Genomic DNA, 18,641 nt, shown 5'->3' on the forward strand with positions numbered 1-18,641 from the left:
GGCTGGGCAGGGCACCAGGGCTGCCCCCCCGACCCAGCTCTGTGCCCACCCCAAGTGCCCCCCAGCTCCTGTGCCCACCCCGAGTGCCCCCCAGCTCCTGTGCCCACCCCGAGTGCCCCCCCAGCTCCTGTGCCCCCCAGCTCCTGTGCCCCCCAGCTCCTGTGCCCACCCGCTGGCACGGCCCCGGTACCTGTGGTGAAGTGTGGCTTTGCCGGCGGCTCCTGCACGGGCAGGGCCAGGCCCTTGGCACTGTCCTGGGCAGGCAGGGACACGGTGGCGGTGGCAGGGGAGGACTGTGCCCGGGAGAGGGGTCTGTGCCCTGTGGGCAGGGTGGGCACAGCGGGGGAGTCCAGGGGCTGGCGCTTGAGGAGCTGCTGCTGCACCCGCTGGTAGGAGTCCCACAGGTAGGCCTGGGGGGGACAGGGCACGGTGAGGGGAGGGCAGGGCGGCTGGGGACAAAGGTCAGACATCTGGGGACAAAGGTCAGCCCGCTAGGGACAAAGGTCGGCCCTCTGGGGACAAAGGTCAGCCATTTGGGGACAAAGGTCAGCCCTCCAGGGACAAAGGTCAGCCATCTGGGGACAAGGATCGGGCAGCTGGGGACAAAGGTCAGCCCTCTGGGGACAAAGGTCAGCCATTTGGGGACAAAGGTCAGCCCTCCAGGGACAAAGGTCAGCTGTTTGGGGACAAAGGTCAGCCCGCTGGGGACAAAGGTCAGCCATTTGGGGACAAAGGTCAGCCCGCTGGGGACAAAGGTCAGCCGTTTGGGGACAAAGGTCAGACATCTGGGGACAAAGGTCAGCCCGCTGGGGACAAAGGTCAGCCGTTTGGGGACAAAGGTCAGCCCTCTGGGGGCAAACACCAGAGATTTGGGGGCAAACATCAGCGATTTGGTTGAGGGTGATGCTTGGCAGTGTGAGAACAATGCCCAGCAATGTGGGGACAAAGTCCAACGATGTGGGGGGACAAAGCCCAACAATGTGGGGACAGTGCCCAGACATTTGGGGACAAAGTCCTGCAATTTGGGGACAAAGTCCCGCAATTTGGGGACAAAGTCCAGCAATGTGGGGACAATGCCGAGACATATGGGGACAACATTCAGTGATTTGGGGACAACATTCAGTGATTTGGGGACAAAGTCCAGCCATCTGGGGACAAAGTCCAGCAATGGGGACAAAGTCCAGCAATCTGGGGACAATGCCCAGACATTTGGGGACAAAGTCCAGCAATGGGGATAAAGTCCAGCGATGAGGGGACAAAGTCCAGCAATGGGGTGACAAAGTCCAGCCATCTGGGGACGATGCTCAGCAGTGTGGGGACAACACTCAGCAATATGGGGACAATGCCCAGCAATTTGGGGACAATGCCCAGTAACGCGTGGACGATGCAGAGGGAGGGACAAAGCCCAACCTCCCCCTCCTGCAGCCCGACCCCGAGCCTGTTCCAAGCCCCCAAACCACCCGCGGTGCCCCCCAGAGCCCCGGGGCAGGCGGGGAAGGCTCAGCCCCTCTGCCCAGAGCCCTCCCCGGGGCCGTGCCCACCCGTGCCAGCCCTCCCCGGGGCCGTGCCCACCCGTGCCAGCCCTCCCCGGGGGCCGTGCCCACCCGGCCAGCCCTCCTCGGGGCCGTGCCCACCCGTGCCAGCCCTCCCCGGGGGCCGTGCCCACCCGTGCCAGCCCTCCCCGGGGGCCGTGCCCACCCGTGCCAGCCCTCCCCGGGGCCGTGCCCACCCGGGCCAGCCCTGCCGGACCTGCTGCAGGAGCAGCTCGTCCTGAGGCTGCAGCACCTTCGGCGTCCTCTCGGGCTCCTTCCCGCTGCTGCCCGGCCGGGGGGGCTCCCCGCGGGCCCTGGCGGGGTCGGTGCCCTCCGTGCCAGCCTCGGGGAGGGTCCCCTCGGCCTCCATGTCCTCCGAGGACGGGATCTGCCGCAGCCGGGGCTTCTCGCTCGGCTTGGTCAGGCGCTGCAGCCCCGGGCACAGTGAGAGCGGCACGGGACATGGGGGACAGAGGGGACACGGGGGACGGGGAGGGGACAGGGGACAGGGAGGGGACACGGGGGACACGGAGGGGACACGGGGGACAGAGGGGACAGAGGGGACACGGAGGACACGGAGGGGACACGGGGGACACGGGGGACAGAGGGGACAGAGGGGACAGGGAGGGGACAGGGAGGGGACACAGGGGACGGGGAGGGGACACAGGGGACGGGGAAAGGACAGAGGGGACAGGGAGGGGACAGGGAGGGGACAGGGAGGGGACACAGGGGACAGGGAGGGGACACTGGGGACGGGGAGCACAGAGAGGGGACAGTGAGAACAGGGAGGGGACACAAGACAGGAAGGGGACAGGGAGGGGACACAGGGGACAGAGGGGACAGGGAGAACAGAGAGCACAGAGAGGGGACAGGGAGCACAGACAGGGGATGGAGAGGGCACAGTGAGAACAGAGAGGGGACACGGGACAGGGAGGGGACCCGGAGCACAGACAGGGGACAGAGGGGACAGGGAGGGGACAGGGAGGGGGCAGAGGGGACAGGGAGGGGACAGAGGGGACAGGGAGGGGGCAGAGGGGACAGAGTGGGGACAGGGAGCACAGGGTGGGGACAGGGGGGACAGAGAGGGGACAGGGAGCACAGAGAGAGGACAGAGGGGAGAGAGAAGGGACAGAGGGGACAGTGAGCCCAGAGAGGGCACAGGGAGGGGACAGGGAGCACAGAGAGAGGACAGAGGGGACAGGGAGCCCAGAGGGCACAGTGAGCCCAGAGAGGGCACAGGGAGCCCAGAGAGGGCACAGGGAGCCTGGCTCACCTTGCCCAGGTGGGTTTGCTGCCTGAGCCTCTCCAGGAACTGGGCGTGGTGCTGCTGGAACAGGAGCTGCTGCTGCTGGATGGCCTTGGGGTTCTGGGGCAGCGGCTCCGAGCGGGTCCTGCCCAGCGGTTTGTGGTGCCCGGGCAGTGCCAGGCGCTCGGCGGGGATCAGGGAGGGGCTGAAGGGGAAGGGCACCGTGCCCAGGCCTGGCACTGCAGGGGAGAGCAGGACAGGTGAGGGGCACAGGGCAGAGTCTGTGCCCACGGCCCTTCCCAGAGCCACAGACCCTGCCCGGCTGGAAGGGACCCACCGGGAGCACCCAGTCCAACCCTGTGCCCTGCACAGGACACCCCAAAACCCCACCCTGTGCCCCAGAGGAGCATCCAAACCCTCCTGGAGCTCTGGCAGCCTTGGGGCCGTGCCCACTGCCCTGGGGAGCCTGGTCAGTGCCAGCCACCCTCAGGGGAAGAACCTTTTCCCAAAATCCACCCTGCCCCTGCCCTGGCACAGCTCCAGGACATCCCAGAATCTGCCCAGTTGGAAGGGACCCACCAGGACCATCCAGTCCAACCCCACACCCCAAAAGCCCACCCTGTGCCCCAGAGGATCCCCCAAACACCCCTCAAGGTCTGCCAGCCTTGGTCAACCACCAACCCACCCACCCTCGGGGGGAAGAACCTTTCCCTGGCTCCACCCTACCCCTGCCCTGGCACAGCTCCAGAACATTCCCTGGGGGCTGTCCCTGCTCCCCCCAGGGCAGAGCTCAGTCCCTGCCCCTCCTCTGCCCCTCCTGACGCTGCTGAAGCCCCCACTGAGGTCTCCCCTGAGCCTCCTCTGCCCCAGCTGGACACACCGAGTGCCCTCAGCCCCTCCAGCCCCTTCCCCACCCTCGTTACCTCCTTTGGACACTCTCAAACAGCTCAAAATCTCCTGTTTTGCTGCCCCAAACACCCCAATGTTGCAGGGAGACCCCAAAACTGCCCCAATGTTGCAGGTGAGGCCCCAAACACCCCAATGTTGCAGGTGAGGCCCCAAAACTGCCCCAATGTTGCAGGGAGACCCCAAACACCCCAATACTGCAGGGAGACCCCAAAACTGCCCCAATGTTGCAGGGAGACCCCAAAACTGCCCCAGTGTTGCAGGTGAGGCCCCAAACACCCCAAAGTTGCAGGTGAGTCTCAAAAACACCCCAATATTGCAGGTGAGGCCCCAAACACCCCAATATTGCAGGTGAGGCCACAAACACCCCAATATTGCAGGTGAGGCCCCAGACACCCCAATATTGCAGGCGAGGCCGCCCCAGGTGGGAGCAGGGCAGGACAATCCCCTCCCCGATGCCCCCCCCGGGACAGGGACGTCCCTCCCGGTTGCCAGGGATGTCCCCCCTGGCTGCCAACCGGGCACCCCCGGGGTGGGCAGTGCCCTCCAGCCCCTCAGCCCTCCCCCGTCCCTCCTCACCTGCCAGCAGGGGAGCGTGTGTGACCGAGGGCTCGAGGATGATGAGGGGCTGCAGGCGGGGGGACAGGGACCCGCCGGGCTCGTGCTGCTCCAGGCCGGCGGGCACGAACAGGGGCGGGTGGGTGCCCACCTGGGTGCCCACCTGGGTGCCCGGGTGGGTGCCCGGGGGGGTGCCCGGGGGGGTGCCCGGCAGGACGGGCCCGTTCAGCACCGGCACCCGGTGGGCCAGGCCGGGCAGGGGCCGGCGATCCGACTCGCCCTGGGCCGGGGAGGGGGGGGAGGAGGAGGAGGAGGAGGAGGAGGAGGAAGAGAGGAAGAAGAAGGCTGGGTCAGCACAGCGTGAGGAGGGGATGGCACGGCCTCCAGGGCAGTGCTGGGAACCCCAAAGCCAGCAGGAACCCCAGACCCAGCAGGGAGGGCTTCTCCTGGAACCCCAAACCCAGCAGGAACCCCAAACCCAACAAGAACCCCAAATGCAGTAGGAGGGGCTGCTCCTGGACCCCCAAACCCAGCAGGATCCCCAGACCCAGCAGGAACCCCAAACCCAGCAGGAGGGGCTGCTCCTGGAACCCCAAACCCAACAGGAACCCCAAACCCAACAGAACCCCCAAACTCGTCAGGAAGAGCTTCTCCTGGAACCCCAAACCCAGCAGGACCCCCAAACCCAACAGGACCCCCAAACCCAGCAGGACCCCCAAACCCAGCAGAACCCCCAAACCCAGCAGGAACCCCAAACTCGGCAGGAAGAGCTTCTCCTGGAACCCCAAACCCAGCAGGAACCCCAAACCCAGCAGGAAGAGCTTCTCCTGGAACCCCAAATCCAACAGGAACCCCAAACCCAGCAGGAGGGGCTGCTCCTGGAACCCCAAACCCGGCAGGACCCCCAAACTCAGCAGGAACCCCAAAACTCGTCAGGAAGAGCTTCTCCTGGAACCCCAAACCCAGCAGGATCCCCAGACCCAACAGGACCCCCAGACCCCCCAGGAACCCCAAACCCAGCAGGAACCCCAAGCCCAACAGGACCGCCAAACCCAGCAGGACCCCCAGACCCAACAGGAACCCCAAACCCAGCAGGACCCCCAGCCCCCCCCGCCCCCCCGGAAGGCCCCCTCCCGCCCCCGGGGCCCGGGCAGTGCCTACCCTGGCGCTGGCGCTGGCCGTGGTTGGCAGCCCCAGGGTGAGGGCGGGCAGGGAGGCCGCGCTCTGCAGGGCAAACTGCGCCAGGGAGCTCTCCTGGAGCCGCAGCCGCTGGGCCAGGGGGGGCTGCGGGACACGGGGGGGGGTCAGAGACCAGGGGGGGGCACCGGGAGGGCACGGGGGGGCACTGACACCCGGGGGGGATCAGAGACCGGGGAGGGGACAGGGGGGGCTGCGGGACACGGGGGGGTCAGAGACCGGGGGGGGCACCGGGGGGGCTGCGGGACACGGGGGGGGTCAGAGACCGGGGGGGGCACCGGGGGGGCTGCGGGACACGGGGGGGGTCAGAGACCGGGGGGGGCACCGGGGGGGCTGCGGGACACGGGGGGGGTCAGAGACCGGGGGGGGCACCGGGGGGGATCAGAGACCGGGGGGGTCATAGACCTGGGGGGGCACCGGGGGGCACGGGGGGGCACTGACACCAGCAGGGATCAGAGACCGGGGGGGGCACAGGGGGGGCTGTGGGTCACGGGGGGGGTCAGAGACCGGGGGGGGCACCGGGGGGCACGGGGGGGCACTGACACCACCAGGGATCAGAGCCTGGGGGGCACCAGGGGGGAACCAGGGGGGCACTGAGACCAGCAGGGATCAGAGCCTGGGGGGCACCGGGGGGGCACTGACACCACCAGGGATCAGAGACCGGGGGGGCACCGGGGGCACAGGGGGCACTGACACCACCAGGGATCAGAGCCCGGGGGGCACCGGGGGGCACCGACACCCCTGGCACGGGGGGCTGGATGAGCCCCAGCTGCCCATGGGGACATCGGGGGCCAGGGCAAGGGACACTGGGGACACCCATGGGGACACTGGGGACACCCAAGGGGACAGCACACACATGGTGGGGGACAGGGAATGAACACCAGGAATGAGGGCTGGGAGCAGGGGACACCCAGGGGGACGCCCAGGGGGACACTGGGGACAGCACACATGGCAGGGAACAGGGAATGAACTCTGGGATGGAGGGCTGGGAGCAGGGGACACTCATGGGGACACCCAAGGGGGACACCCACAGGGACAGCTCACACAACAGGAGACAGGGAATGCACACTGGGAAGGAGGGCTGGGAGCAGGGGACACTGGGGACACTTGGAATAGCCATGGGGACACTGGGGACAGCCAAGGGGACACTAGGGACAGCCAAGGGGACACTGGGGACAGCCATGGGGACAGCACACACAGCAGGGAACAGGGAATACACTCTGGGAAGAAGGGTTGGGAGCAGGGGACACCCAAGGGGACACCCATGGGGACAGCCATAGGGACACTGGGGACACCCAAGGGGACACTGGGGCCAGCCATGGGGAAATGGGACAGCCATGGGGACACTGGGGACACCCAAGGGGACAGCTAAGGGGACACTGGGGACAGCCATGGGGACATGGGACAGCCATAGGGACAGCCATGGGGACAGTGGGGACACCCCAGGGGACCCTGGGGCCAGGCTCACCTCGTGGGCCATGCCGGGGGCGCTGGGAAGGGCTCCGTGCTCCGAGGGCAGGCTGTCGTTGGGGGAGCTGCACCCGGACACGGGGGTGCTGCTGCTGCTGGGGGACGAGTCTGGGGGACACCCCGGGGGTGAGGGGACAACCCCCAGAGCCCCTCAGTGCCCCCCAGAGCTGCCCCCCAACCTCCAGAGTGGGGCTGCACAGCCCCTCAGTGCCCCCCAGAGCTGCCCCCCAACCTCCAAAGGGGCCAAATCCCCCTGGGAGCTGCTCCAAAAGGAGTCACATTCCCCTTGGAGCTGCCCCACCACCCTCTAAAGGGACCAAATCCCCCAAAAGCTGCCCCACCACCCTCTAAAGGGGTCACATCCTCCCTGGAGCTGCCCCAACACCCTCTAAAGGGGTCACATCCCACTTGGAGCTGCCCCAACACCTTCCAAAGGGATCACATCCCCCTTGGAGCTGCCCCAAAAGGGGTCAAATCCCCCTTGGAGCTGCCCCACCAGCACGGGAAGCTCCCCCCAGGGTGAGGAACCCCGAGCAGCCCCATCTGCCCCGGGTCTGGGACCCTCCCAGCCCTGCAGGTCCCTCCTGGACCCCCCAAAATCCGCAGCCACGTCCTCTCCCGGCTCCGGGGAGGGAACCCGGAGACTCTGCTCCCACTGCAGGACCCCGGGTGAGCTGTGGCCGCCCCGGACCGGCCCCAAAGCCCGTCCTAAGCCCCCCAAGGTGAGAAACCCCGAGCAGCCCCATCTGCCCAGGGTCTGGGACCTTCCCAGCCCTGCAGGTCCCTCCTGGACCCCCCAAAATCCGCAGCCACGTCCTCTCCTGGCTCCGGGGAGGGGACATGGAAGCACAGACCCCAAGACTCGGCTCCCTCCCGGGGACCCTGGGTGGGCTGTGGCTGCCCCGGGCTGGCCCCAAAGCCCATCCTAAACCCCCCAGGGTGAGGAGCCCCGAGCAGCCCCATCTGCCCTGGGCCTGGGACCCTCCCAGCCCTGCAGGTCCCTCCTGGACCCCCCAAAATCCTCAGTCGGGTCCTCTCCTGCCTCTGGGCAGGGGACATGGAAGCACAGACCCCAAGACTCGGCTCCCTCCCGGGGACCCTGGGTGGGCTGTGGTCGCCCTGGGCCAGCCCCAAAGCCCATCCTAAACACTCCAAGGTGAGAAACCCCGAGCAGCCCCATCTGCCCCGGGTCTGGGACCCTCCCAGCCCTGCAGGTCCCTCCTGGACCCCCCAAAATCCGCAGCCACGTCCTCTCCCGGCTCCGGGGAGGGAACCCAGAGACTCTGCTCCCACTGCAGGACCCCGGGCGAGCTGTGGTCGCCCCGGGCCGGCCCCAAAGCCCGTCCTAAGCCCCCCCTTAGGCCGGGCTCTCACCGATGGGCTCGGGCGGGCGCCTCTTGAGCGAGGGGGGAGCGCTCTCCTTGCGGGTCAGGGGGTTCTTGCGCCGCTCCAGGCACTTCCTGGGCTTGCAGCGAACCTTCAGGTTGGGCTCCGAGGCTGCGGGGAGGGCTGGGGGTGAGGCCGGGACCCCTTGGGGGGGCTCCAGTCACCCCCTCCGAGCAGGGGGCCGCGATTTGGGGTCACCCCCTGAGGCCTGACCTGTTTTCCTCAGGGGGAAGTGCTCCGGGGGGTCCAGCGGGGCGCTGGGCACGGGGGGCAGGAAGGTGCTGAGCACGGCGGGGGCAGCGCCCTCGGGGTCCAGGGGCTCCAGGGACCTGCGGGGAGAAGCCCCCCCCAACCATTTTCAGAGCCCCCCATCATCCAAAGGGGTCAGATCCCCCTTGGAGCTGCCCCACCATCCTCCAAAGGGGTCAAATCCTGCTTGGAGCTGCCCCAAAAGGTGCCAAATCCCCCTTGGAGCTGCCCCACCACCCTCCAAAGGGGCTGAATCCCCTTTGGAGCTGCCCCAAAAGGGGCCAAATCCCCCTTGGAGCTGCCCCACCATCCTCCAAAGGGGCCACATCCCCCAAAAGCTGCCCCACCCCTCTCCAAAGGGGCCAAATCCCCCTGGGAGCTGCCCCAAAAGGGGCCAAATCCACCTTGGAGATGCCACAAAAGGGGTCAAATCCCTCTTGGAGCTGCCCCACCAACCTCCAAAGGAGTCACATCCCCAAAAAGCTGCCCTGCCACCCTTCAAAAAGGGCCAAATCCCCCAAAAGCTGCCCCACCACCCTCCAGAGGGGTCAAATCTCCCCTGGAGCTGCCCCAAAAGGGCCAAATCCCCCTTGGAGCTGCCCCAAAAGGTGCCAAATCCCCCTTGGAGCCGCCCCAACACCCTCCACAGGGGTCCAATTTCGTGGTTTGACCCCAAAGCCAATTTTTCAACCCCCCCTCCCCTCCCCAAACCCCCTAAAACGTTGAGAGAGGTTTTCAGGACGGGCTCTGTGGGGTCGAACCACGTCCCCTTCCCAGGGGGGAGCCCCTTTCCCGGGGTCTTTTGGGAGCTCTCCCAGGGTTTTGGGAGCACCCCCGGGGGTTCACCTGTAGGGCAGGGCTGCGGGGTTGGGGTTGCTGCTCCTCTCCAGGGCCGCCTGCTGCTTCTTGAGGATGACCTCGGCCAGCTTCTGCTTCACCACCGTGCTGGCCACGGCACCTGGGGGGGCCCAGAGTGCTGGGGAGGGGCCCTGCAGGGCCCCCCAGCCCCCCAGCAGGGCTGCAGACCCCCTCAGGGCACCGGGGTGGGCCCATTCCCAGCCCACATCCCGGCCGGAACAGCCCCGGATGCTCCACGTTCCTGTGCCAGCAACCGGCACCTCCGAGCTCCAATTAATTAATTAATCCGTGTGGTTAATCTGGGAGGGTGGGGAGGCCCTGGGATGGAATTCCCAGAGGAGCTGTGGCTGCCCCTGGATCCCTGGGAGTGTCCCAGGCCAGCTTGGATCCCCCTGGGATGGTGGGAGGTGTCCCTGCCCATGGACAGGTGGGATGGGATGGGATTTAATGCCCCTTCCCAACCCATTCCAGGATTCCTTGGTTCTGGAGCCAGGCTGGGAGAGCTGGGAATGTTCCCCTGGAGAAGGGAAGGATCCAGGGAGACCTTGGAGCCACTTCCAGGGCCTGAAGGGGCTCCAGGAGAGCTGGAGAGGGACTGGGGACAAGGGCTGGAGGGACAGACACAGGGAATGGCTTCCCACTGGGAAAGGGGGGATTTGGGGGGGATTTGGGGAAGGAATTCCTGGCTGGGAGGGTGGGGAGGCCCTGGGATGGATTTCCCAGAGGATGCCCCATCCCTGGGAGTGTCCCAGGCCGGGTTGGATCCCCCTGGAATAGCAGGAGGTGTCCCTGTCCATGGCAGGGGTGGGATGAGCTTTAATGTCCCCTAATTTATTTTAATTTGTGTGACTAATCTGGGCCTGGCACGGGCTGCCCAGAGGAGCTGTGGCTGCCCAGAGGAGCTGTGGCTGCCCCTGGATCCCCTGGAAGTGTCCCAGGCCGGGTTGGATCCCCCTGGGATAGCGGGAGGTGCCCCTGCCATGGCAGGGGGTGGCACTGGGTGAGCTTTGAGGTCCCTTCCCACCCAAACCAGTCCAGGATTCCAGGACTGACTCCCGGAGGGGCTGGGGGGGGTGGGGGGGTTGTTCCCGGGAGCAGAATCCTTGGGAATGGCACGGGAGGGGCCACCGGGAAAACCAACCCCGCCGGGAAAACCCCAACCCCGGGGCTGGGTGGGCAGGGGGCTCCGGGGGCTCAGGGGGCTCAGGGGGCTCAGGGGGCTCAGGGGGCTCAGGGGCAGCGGGGTGGGCGCAGCTGCCCCTCGGGGTGCGATGGGGAGCCCCGAACGTCCCAAAACTGGGAGCAAATCCCGCCCGTTCCCTCCCCACCACCACCATCCCCCAGTTCCACCAGTGCCGGCACCAGATGGCGCTGGGACATCGCGGCTGGGGGGGCTGCAAACCCGGCCGGGGGTCCCACCGAGCCCTGGGGGGGCTGCAAACCCGGCCGGGGGTCCCACCGAGCCCTGGGGGGGCTGCAAACCCATCCTGGGGGTCCCACCGAGCCCTGGGGGGGCTGCAAACCCATCCTGGGGGTCCCACCGAGCCCTGGGGGGGCTGCAAACCCATCCTGGGGGTCCCACCGAGCCCTGGGGGGGCTGTAAACCCGGCCGGGGGGTCCCACTGAGCCCTGGGGGGGCTGCAAACCCATCCTGGGGGTATCACCGAGCCCTGGAGGGGCTGCAAACCCTTCCTGGGGGTCCCACTGAGCTCCCCAAACCCATCCTGGGGGTCCCACTGATCTCCCCAAACCCTTCCTGGGAGTCCCACCAAGCCCTGCCATGGACAGGGTGGATGCAAACTCATCCTGGGGTCCCACTGAGCTCCCCAAACCCACCCTGGGGGTCCCACTGAGCTCCCCAAACCCATCCTGGGGGTCCCACTGAGCTCCTCAAACCCACCCTGGGGGTCCCACTGAGCTCTCCCAGCTGGACGGGGGAAGGCAGAGCTCGGTCTGGACAAGGGCAGAAGCCCCCTGGAGAAGCCCCTCCAATCTCACTCCCTCCCCCACGAGCTAACCCCTGATTTTGGGGCCACAGGGCCCTGATTTTTGGGGTCACAGGGTCCTGATTTTTGGGGTCACAGGGCCCTGATTTTGGGGCCACGGGGCCCTGATTTAGGGAGCCCCAGGGCCCTGATTTAGGGAGCCCCAGGGCCCCGATTTTGGGGTCACAGGGCCCTGATTTTGGGAGCCCCAGGGCCCTGATTTTTGGGGTCACAGGGCCCTGATTTTTGGGGTCACAGGGCCCTGATTTGGGGGCCACGGGGCCCTGATTTTGGGTCCTTACTTCGCTTGCTCTTGTCCTTGTTGAGGAGCTGCCTGAGCTCCTGCTCCTGCTGCCCCGGCTCAGCCTCGTGGTGCGGGGACTCCATGGCCACCTGGGGGACAAGGACACGGCCACTGTGGCCCCAACCCTGCCCTGCACAGGCCGAGACCCCCCCAAACCCCCCTGGAGACCCCAATCCCACCCAGCACAGCCCAAAGCCCCCTCCTCCAGCCAAAGGCATCACCTTGGGAGCAGCAGCACTGCAGACCCTAATGCTGGGTCTGGAGGTGGCCACAGCTCCCTGGAGGTGGCCACAGCTGCCTGGAGTGGCCACAGCTCCCTGGAGGTGGCCACAGCTGCCTGGAGGTGGCCAGAGCTCCCTGGAGTGGCCACAGCTCCCTGGAGGTGGCCACAGCTCCCTGGAGTGGCCACAGCTCCCTGGAGGTGGCCACAGCTCCCTGGAGGTGGTCACAGCTCCCTAGAGTGGCCACAGCTCCCTGGAGGTGGCCACAGCTCCCTGGAGGTGGCCACAGCTCCCTGGAGTGGCCACAGCTCCCTGGAGGTGGTCACAGCTCCCTAGAGTGGCCACAACTCCCTGGAGGTGGCCACAGCTCCCTGGAGGTGGCCACAACTCCCTGGAGGTGGCCACAGCTCCCTGGAGGTGGCCACAACTCCCTGGAGGTGGCCACAGCTCCCTGGAGGTGGCCACAACTCCCTGGAGGTGGCCACAGCTCCCTGGAGTGGCCACAGCTACCTGGAGGTGGTCACAGCTCCCTGGAGTGGCCACAGCTCCCTGGAGTGGCCACAGCTCCCTGGAGGTGGCCACAGTTCCCCAGAGTGGCCACAACTCCCTGGAGGTGGCCATTTAAATAAAAGAAATTTAAATAAAAGAAATTTAAATAAAAGAAATTTAAATAAAAGAAATCTAAATAAAAGAAATAATTTTTAAAAATTAAATAAAATAAATAAAAAAATTTAAATAAAATAAATCTAAATAAAAGAAATTTAAATTAAATAAATAAAAATAAAATAAATAAATAAACATAAAATAAATAATATAAATAAAAATAAACTAAAAGAAATCGAAATAAAATAAATCTAAATAAAATAAACAATTTAAATAAAAGAAATTTAAATAAAAGAAATCGAAATAAAATAAATAATTTTTAAAAATTAACTAAAATAAATCCAAATAAAACGTAACCAAACGGTACCAAAAGCGGGTGTAACCTTCCCCCCCGCGCCCCCCGTACCCTGACGTGCTGCTGGGCGAGCTGCTCCACTTGCTGCTGGTGCAGGCTGGCCAGGAAGAGCTGGTGCTGGAGCTGCTGGGTGTGCTTGAGGGCCAGCAGGGCCGTGTCCGAGCCGGGCTTCACCACGCGCTGCCCGAGCCGCAGGTCCATGGGCACGGCCTGGGGCCCCCGCGGGGACGCGCACGGGGGGGTCACGGCGGCTGCGGGGACACAGCGGGCTGGGGTCAGACTGTGCCGGGCTCGGGTCAGTCCTGCCGGGCTCGGGTCAGACCTGCCGGGCTCGGGTCAGTCCTGCCGGGCTCGGGTCAGACCTGCCGGGCTCGGGTCAGACCGTGCCGGGCTCGGGACAGACCTGCCTGGCTCGGGTCAGACCTGCCGGGCTCGGGTCAGACCTGCCGGGCTGGGGTCAGACCCCGCCGGGCTCGGGACAGTCCCTGCCGGGCTCGGGTCAGTCCTGCCGGGCTCGGGTCAGTCTCTGCCGGGCTCGGGTCAGACCGTGCCGGGCTCGGGTCAGTCTCTGCCGGGCTCGGGTCAGACCGTGCCGGGCTCGGCTCAGACCTGCCGGGCTCGGGACAGACCCTGCCGGGCTCGGGACAGACCGTGCCTGGCTCGGGTCAGTCCCTGCCGGGCTCGGGTCAGACCTGCCGGGCTCGGGACAGACCGTGCCTGGCTCGGGTCAGACCTGCCGGGCTCGGGTCAGACCTGCCGGGCTCGGGACAGACCGTGCCTGGCTCGGGTCAGACCCTGCCGGGCTCGGGTCAGACCCCGCCGGGCTCGGGTCAGTCCGGGGGGAACCCTCGGGGCACCGCTGGTAATTAGGGACAAAAGGCACCGCCGGTAATTAGGGACAAAAGGCATCGCAGTTAATTATGGAAAAAAAACGCTGCTCCCCGCAAAAAAACCCCCGAAAATAGTGCCAGTTATACACCTGAAATAGAGCCAGTTACACACCTGGAACAGACCAGTTATACACTGAAATAGTGCCAGTTACACACTGAAATGGTGCCAGTTATACACCTGAAATAGTGCCAGTTATACACTGAAATAGTGCCAGTTACGCACTGAAATGGTGCCAGTTATACACCTGAAATAGTGCCAGTTATACACTGACATAGTGCCAGTTACACACCCAAAACAGTGCCAGTTATACACTGAAATAGTGCCAGTTACACACCTGAAATAGTGCCAGTTATACACCTGAAATAGTGCCAGTTATACACTGACATAGTGCCAGTTATACACCTGAAATAGTGCCAGTTATACACTGAAATAGAGCCAGTTACACACCTGGAACAGACCAGTTATACACCTGAAATAGTGCCAGTTAGACACTGAAATAGTGCCAGTTATACACTGAAATAGTGCCAGTTATACACCTGAAACAGTCCATCTACACACCCAAAACAGTGCCAGTTATACACTGAAATAGTGCCAGTTACACACCCAAAACAGTGCCAGTTACACACTGAAATAGTGCCAGTTATACACTGAAATGGTAGGATGTGGGATCCACAGGATGTGGGATCCATGGGATGTGAAATCCATGGGATGTGGGATCCAGGGGATGTGGGATCCATGGGATGTGGGATCCAGGGGATGTGGGATCCATGGGATGTGGGATCCAGGGGATGTGGGATCCATGGGATGTGGGATCCAGGGGATGTGGGATCTGCTGGATGTGGGATCCATGGGATGTGGGATCCAGGGGATGTGGGATCCATGGGATGTGGGATCCAGGGGATGTGGGATCCAGGGGATGTGGGATCCAGGGGATGTGGGATCCACGGGACGAGGGGGAGCCCCCCGGCCCCTTCTGGGGGGCCAGGCTGGCACAAGGAGACGAACAAAGGAGCCGACGAACGTTTCAGCCGAGCTTTGAGGGGCAGACAAAGAGTCGGGGTGGTGTCACCCCACAGATGGAGACCCCCCGGCCTTCTCCCACCCACCCACCCCCACAACGAGCCGGGCAGGGCTCCCAAAAACCACTGAGGTGCTCCAGAGAGCTGCCAGCTCATCCCGAGGGGCTGCAGAACTCGGGCCTGTCTCCTCCCAGCCCTTCCCCTGCTCCAGAGACCCCCCCCCAGCTCCAGCAGCCCCCAAAGGCCTCGGGTCTCGATTTTGAAGGATTTAAGTGACAACCCGAGCTGTCACCTCCTGGTGCCCATCTCCCAGCCAGGAGGAGGAGGAGGAGGATCAAAGGGGGGCCGAGGGGGATCAAAAGGGGGCCGAGGGGGATCAAAGGGGGGCCGAGGGGGATCAAAGGGGGGCCGAGGAGGATCAAAAGGGGGCCGAGGAGGAAGGGACCAGCCCAGCATGGCTCCTGGAGCACCTGGAGAAGGGTCACCCCAGCCCTGAGAGCCTCGAGACGCCCCCGGGGAGCTCCAAAGCGCAGCAGCAGAGCTTTGGTGTCACCTCCCCACCCTCGGGCTGACGCTGCTCCTGCCCCGGGGGGCAAAAAGGGGTCAGAAGGCCTCGGGGGGTGGGGCAAAATTGGGCAAAAAGGTCTTGGAGGGGGGGCAAAAAAGGTTTTGGGGGGCACCCAGAGGTGAAGGAGGAGCTGCCACGGCCACCCCCGGGATGGAGGGGGAGGGCAAGGAGGGGGCTCTGGGAATCCCTCCCTCATTTAGGGTTTTACAAAAACAACCCCCCGAGGCGGCGGCGGAGGAGGAGAAGCGGGAGGGAAGGGCGGGCGGGAGCCGGCAGCCAGAAAAACAACTCCTCGGCCCCCGTCCCGAGCCAGGAAAAAGGCTGCGGAGCATCCCCGGGGCCGGGAGGCTCCGGAACCGCCGGGGAGGGGCCCGCGGGGACCCCCCTCCTGCCACGGGCCCCCCAGCCCTGCCCATCCCACCCAGGGCTGGGGATGCCCCGGAGGGATTTTTTAGGAGGTGGGAAAAAGGGAGGGTGGGATGAAAGGGACGGGGCCGAGGTGCCCCGGGGTGACACAGGACCCAGCCACGACACTCGGGGCGCTTTTCCAGGGCTTGGAAAACACAAAACTTCACGTGCCGGGCGCCGGGGGGGGCACAGGACGAGGGCTGGGGGCACCGGGAGAGCAGCCCAGCCCCCGGGCAGGAGCCTCAGCCGCTGTCCCCACGGGGCTGGGATTGCGATGCTGGGACTGGAATGCAGGGACTGGGATTGGGATGTACGGGCTGGGATTGGGATGTACGGGCTGGGATTGGGATGCACAGGTTGGGATTGGGATGCTGGGACTGGGATGCATGGGTTGGGTTCTGCCTGTATCCCTCCTGTATCCTTGCCTTCATCCCTGCCTGCATCCCTGTCTCTATCCCTCCTATATCTCTGCCTGTATTCCTGTCTCTACCCCTGCCTGTATCCTCCTGTATCCCACCTGTATCCCTGCCTGCATCCTGCCTGCATCCTGCCTGTATCCCTGCCCACGAGGCCACAGCACAGGGTGAGGAGTCTCCCCGAGGCCGAGCAGCACCCAGAGTCAGGGTGGGTGTTTGTTAACAACCCCTCTCCTTTATAAACCTTTATAAACCTTTATAAACCTTCACAAACCTTCACAAACCTTTATAAACCTTTATAAACCATTATAAACCTTCATAAACCTTCCCAAACCCATTTCCCATCTCTCCCTCATTGGCTGGGAAAGGCTCAGAGCTCACCGGGGTCGAAGATTAAAAACATTCCCGCCGGATGAAAGGAAAAGGTCTTTTCTCCAGAGCTGCTCCCCGGGAAGGAAAAGCAGCCCGAGGGGGGAAATTCGCTCCAATTAAAAGCACTTAAAGGAGAAACCACACCAAAGGGCCTCTGCTGGAAGCACGGGGAGATCACAGAGGGGGGAACTGGAGGAATAGGAAATCCCGGAGTCATCCCGGAGTCATCCCGGAGTCATCCCCGAGCCGCGGCACCTCGTGTGACCCCGCCCGGCCCTCGGGGCACCGCGTCGGATCGGGGACAAAACGCTGCTCCCCTCAAACCAAACCCGGCCAATCCAGCCCCGGAATGTGCGAACATTCCCGGAGCATCCAGCGGGAGGAGAAGGCAGGATCCCAGCGCCAAGGGAAGGGGTGCAGAGGACTCTCCAGGACTAAATAACCCATCCCTGGGGGCGGCCCCGGGGCCGTGCGAGGAGCCCACAGTCACGGGGGGAGCAGACCTGGGACAGCAGATCCACCCGGGAGTGTCCAGGGTGTTCCTATTCCAAGGGGGTTTTTTCCACATGCTCTCAAATCCACACGTCCCTGAAACCTTCTGCCCCCGGGGGGGGAAGGCTGGCGAGGCCATCCCAAACCCTGCAATCCCAAACCCTGCGATCCCAAACCCTGCGATCCCAAACCCTCCAATCCCAAACCCTGCGATCCCAAACCCTGCAATCCCAAACCCTGCAATCCCAAACCCTGCGATCCCAAACCCTGCAATCCCAAACCCTGCAATCCCAAACCCTGCAATCCCAAACCCTCCGATCCCAAACCCTCCGATCCCAAACCCTGCGATCCCAAACCCTGCAATCCCAAACCCTGCAATCCCAAACCCTCCGATCCCAAACCCTCCGATCCCAAACCCTGCAATCCCAAACCCTGCAATCCCAAACCCTGCAATCCCAAACCCTGCACCGCATCAAACGGCCCCCAAAGCCCCAAACCTTTAAGCGAGGACACGAACTCCACCTCGGGCAGGGCTTAAACCACCCAACAACTTCCTTCCTGCTCGGCCACAGCTCCCGGAGGAGATGGAGCGACCCCCGCGCGAGCTCCCGGGACGAGTTTTTAAAAGCCTGGACGAGTTTTTAAAGCCTTCGGAGCTTTTGAAGGCGCAGAGGTAACAAAACCGCGGCGGAAAAGCGGCGATTTTGGGGGGGGGGGGGTTCGGGCCGAAATTTGGGACGGGCGGCTCAAAGAAAAGACCGAGTCCTAAAGCACGGCAGGCGCTGGGCACGGGCAGGGCTGGGCACGGGCAGGGCTGGGCACGGGCAGGGCTGGGCACAGCCCACGGGGCCCAGGACACGCGGGTGGAGCGTGGGAAGCACAAGGGACAAGGCGGGACTGAGGAGCTTCGTCTGGGAGCGGAGGCACGGCGGGCGGGGGGGGTTCCATCCATCCATCCCCAGCATCCCTGGCACGGCTGGAAATCTCCCTGGCAGTCGTTTCCCACCTCCTCCCACCCCCGCGGGCCACAGAGCCCATCCCAGGAGGGCCCGGGGGAGGAGGAGCGCGAGGTATTCCCAGGAATTACCTGGGAGCCGCCGCCGCTTTTCCTGCGGAACGCTGGAAATCCGGGACCGCGGGGCTCTGCCGAGGGGAAAAGCCAAGGCAGCGCCTCGCGCTCCCCCCAGGGCAGGGCAGGCTCGTGGAAACTCGTGATTTGGGAAAAGTCCTCCCCCCTCCCGGCAGGGAAACATCCCCCCCATCCCGGGGGATTCTCTCCTCACCTCAGGGTCACTCCCCGCTCCAGAGGCGGCAGCCGCGGGTTGGCGGAGCCCCAAACATCGCGTTATCCCACTGGAGGGGCAAACCTGCTCCTCCCGGTCCTCCCCCGAAGCCCCTCCAGGAGATCTCGCCCCTCCTCGGGACGCGGCTCCGGGTTCGCCCCCGAGAGCTCAAACGCTGCCGAGATCCGCGGGCGAAAACGGGCGTGGGCGACCGGCAGCACCTCCCGGCAGGCGAGTCCCCCCGCTCCGCCCGAGCTGGGACACCCCGGGGGCCTCCGGCAGCCTCATCCCGTCCCTCGGCAGGTTCCTGGCGAGAGGAGCC

General features: G+C 64.6%; 1 protein-coding gene and 1 long non-coding RNA gene across 5 annotated transcripts in view; both read right to left on the reverse strand.

Annotated features, from left to right (window-relative positions):
- Window positions 1-13,124, reverse strand: part of HDAC7 (histone deacetylase 7) — a 32,034-nt gene extending 18,910 nt beyond the window's left edge. For all 3 annotated transcript variants that reach the window (XM_051775301.1, XM_051775300.1, XM_051775299.1), the window contains exons 1-11: window positions 12,922-13,124; window positions 11,690-11,780; window positions 9,391-9,502; window positions 8,509-8,624; window positions 8,284-8,406; window positions 6,908-7,017; window positions 5,404-5,526; window positions 4,264-4,522; window positions 2,806-3,017; window positions 1,750-1,959; window positions 191-410 (exon numbers count right to left, since the gene is read on the reverse strand). In XM_051775301.1, the coding sequence (XP_051631261.1) occupies window positions 191-410; window positions 1,750-1,959; window positions 2,806-3,017; window positions 4,264-4,522; window positions 5,404-5,526; window positions 6,908-7,017; window positions 8,284-8,406; window positions 8,509-8,624; window positions 9,391-9,502; window positions 11,690-11,780; window positions 12,922-13,071 (1,726 nt within the window). In that variant the 5' untranslated portion in view covers window positions 13,072-13,124. The remainder of the gene's footprint in view (window positions 1-190; window positions 411-1,749; window positions 1,960-2,805; window positions 3,018-4,263; window positions 4,523-5,403; window positions 5,527-6,907; window positions 7,018-8,283; window positions 8,407-8,508; window positions 8,625-9,390; window positions 9,503-11,689; window positions 11,781-12,921) is intronic.
- Window positions 13,125-13,673: 549 nt separating this feature from the next.
- LOC127464846 (uncharacterized) lies at window positions 13,674-14,862 on the reverse strand. Of its 2 annotated transcripts, none has more exons than XR_007901664.1 (3): window positions 14,388-14,862; window positions 14,072-14,297; window positions 13,674-13,960 (listed from the first exon to the last, which is right to left on the reverse strand). It is a non-coding gene; the product is annotated as an uncharacterized LOC127464846 (long non-coding RNA). The 2 variants fall into 2 exon arrangements; XR_007901665.1 differs by having other exon boundaries at window positions 14,343-14,862.
- Between the last annotated feature and the right edge of the window lie 3,779 nt (window positions 14,863-18,641).

The sequence above is a fragment of the Manacus candei genome, unplaced genomic scaffold (genome assembly GCF_025592945.1).
Source record: "Manacus candei isolate 608988 ecotype Guabito, Panama unplaced genomic scaffold, ASM2559294v1 h1tg000281l, whole genome shotgun sequence".
Taxonomy (NCBI): Eukaryota; Metazoa; Chordata; class Aves; order Passeriformes; family Pipridae; genus Manacus; species Manacus candei.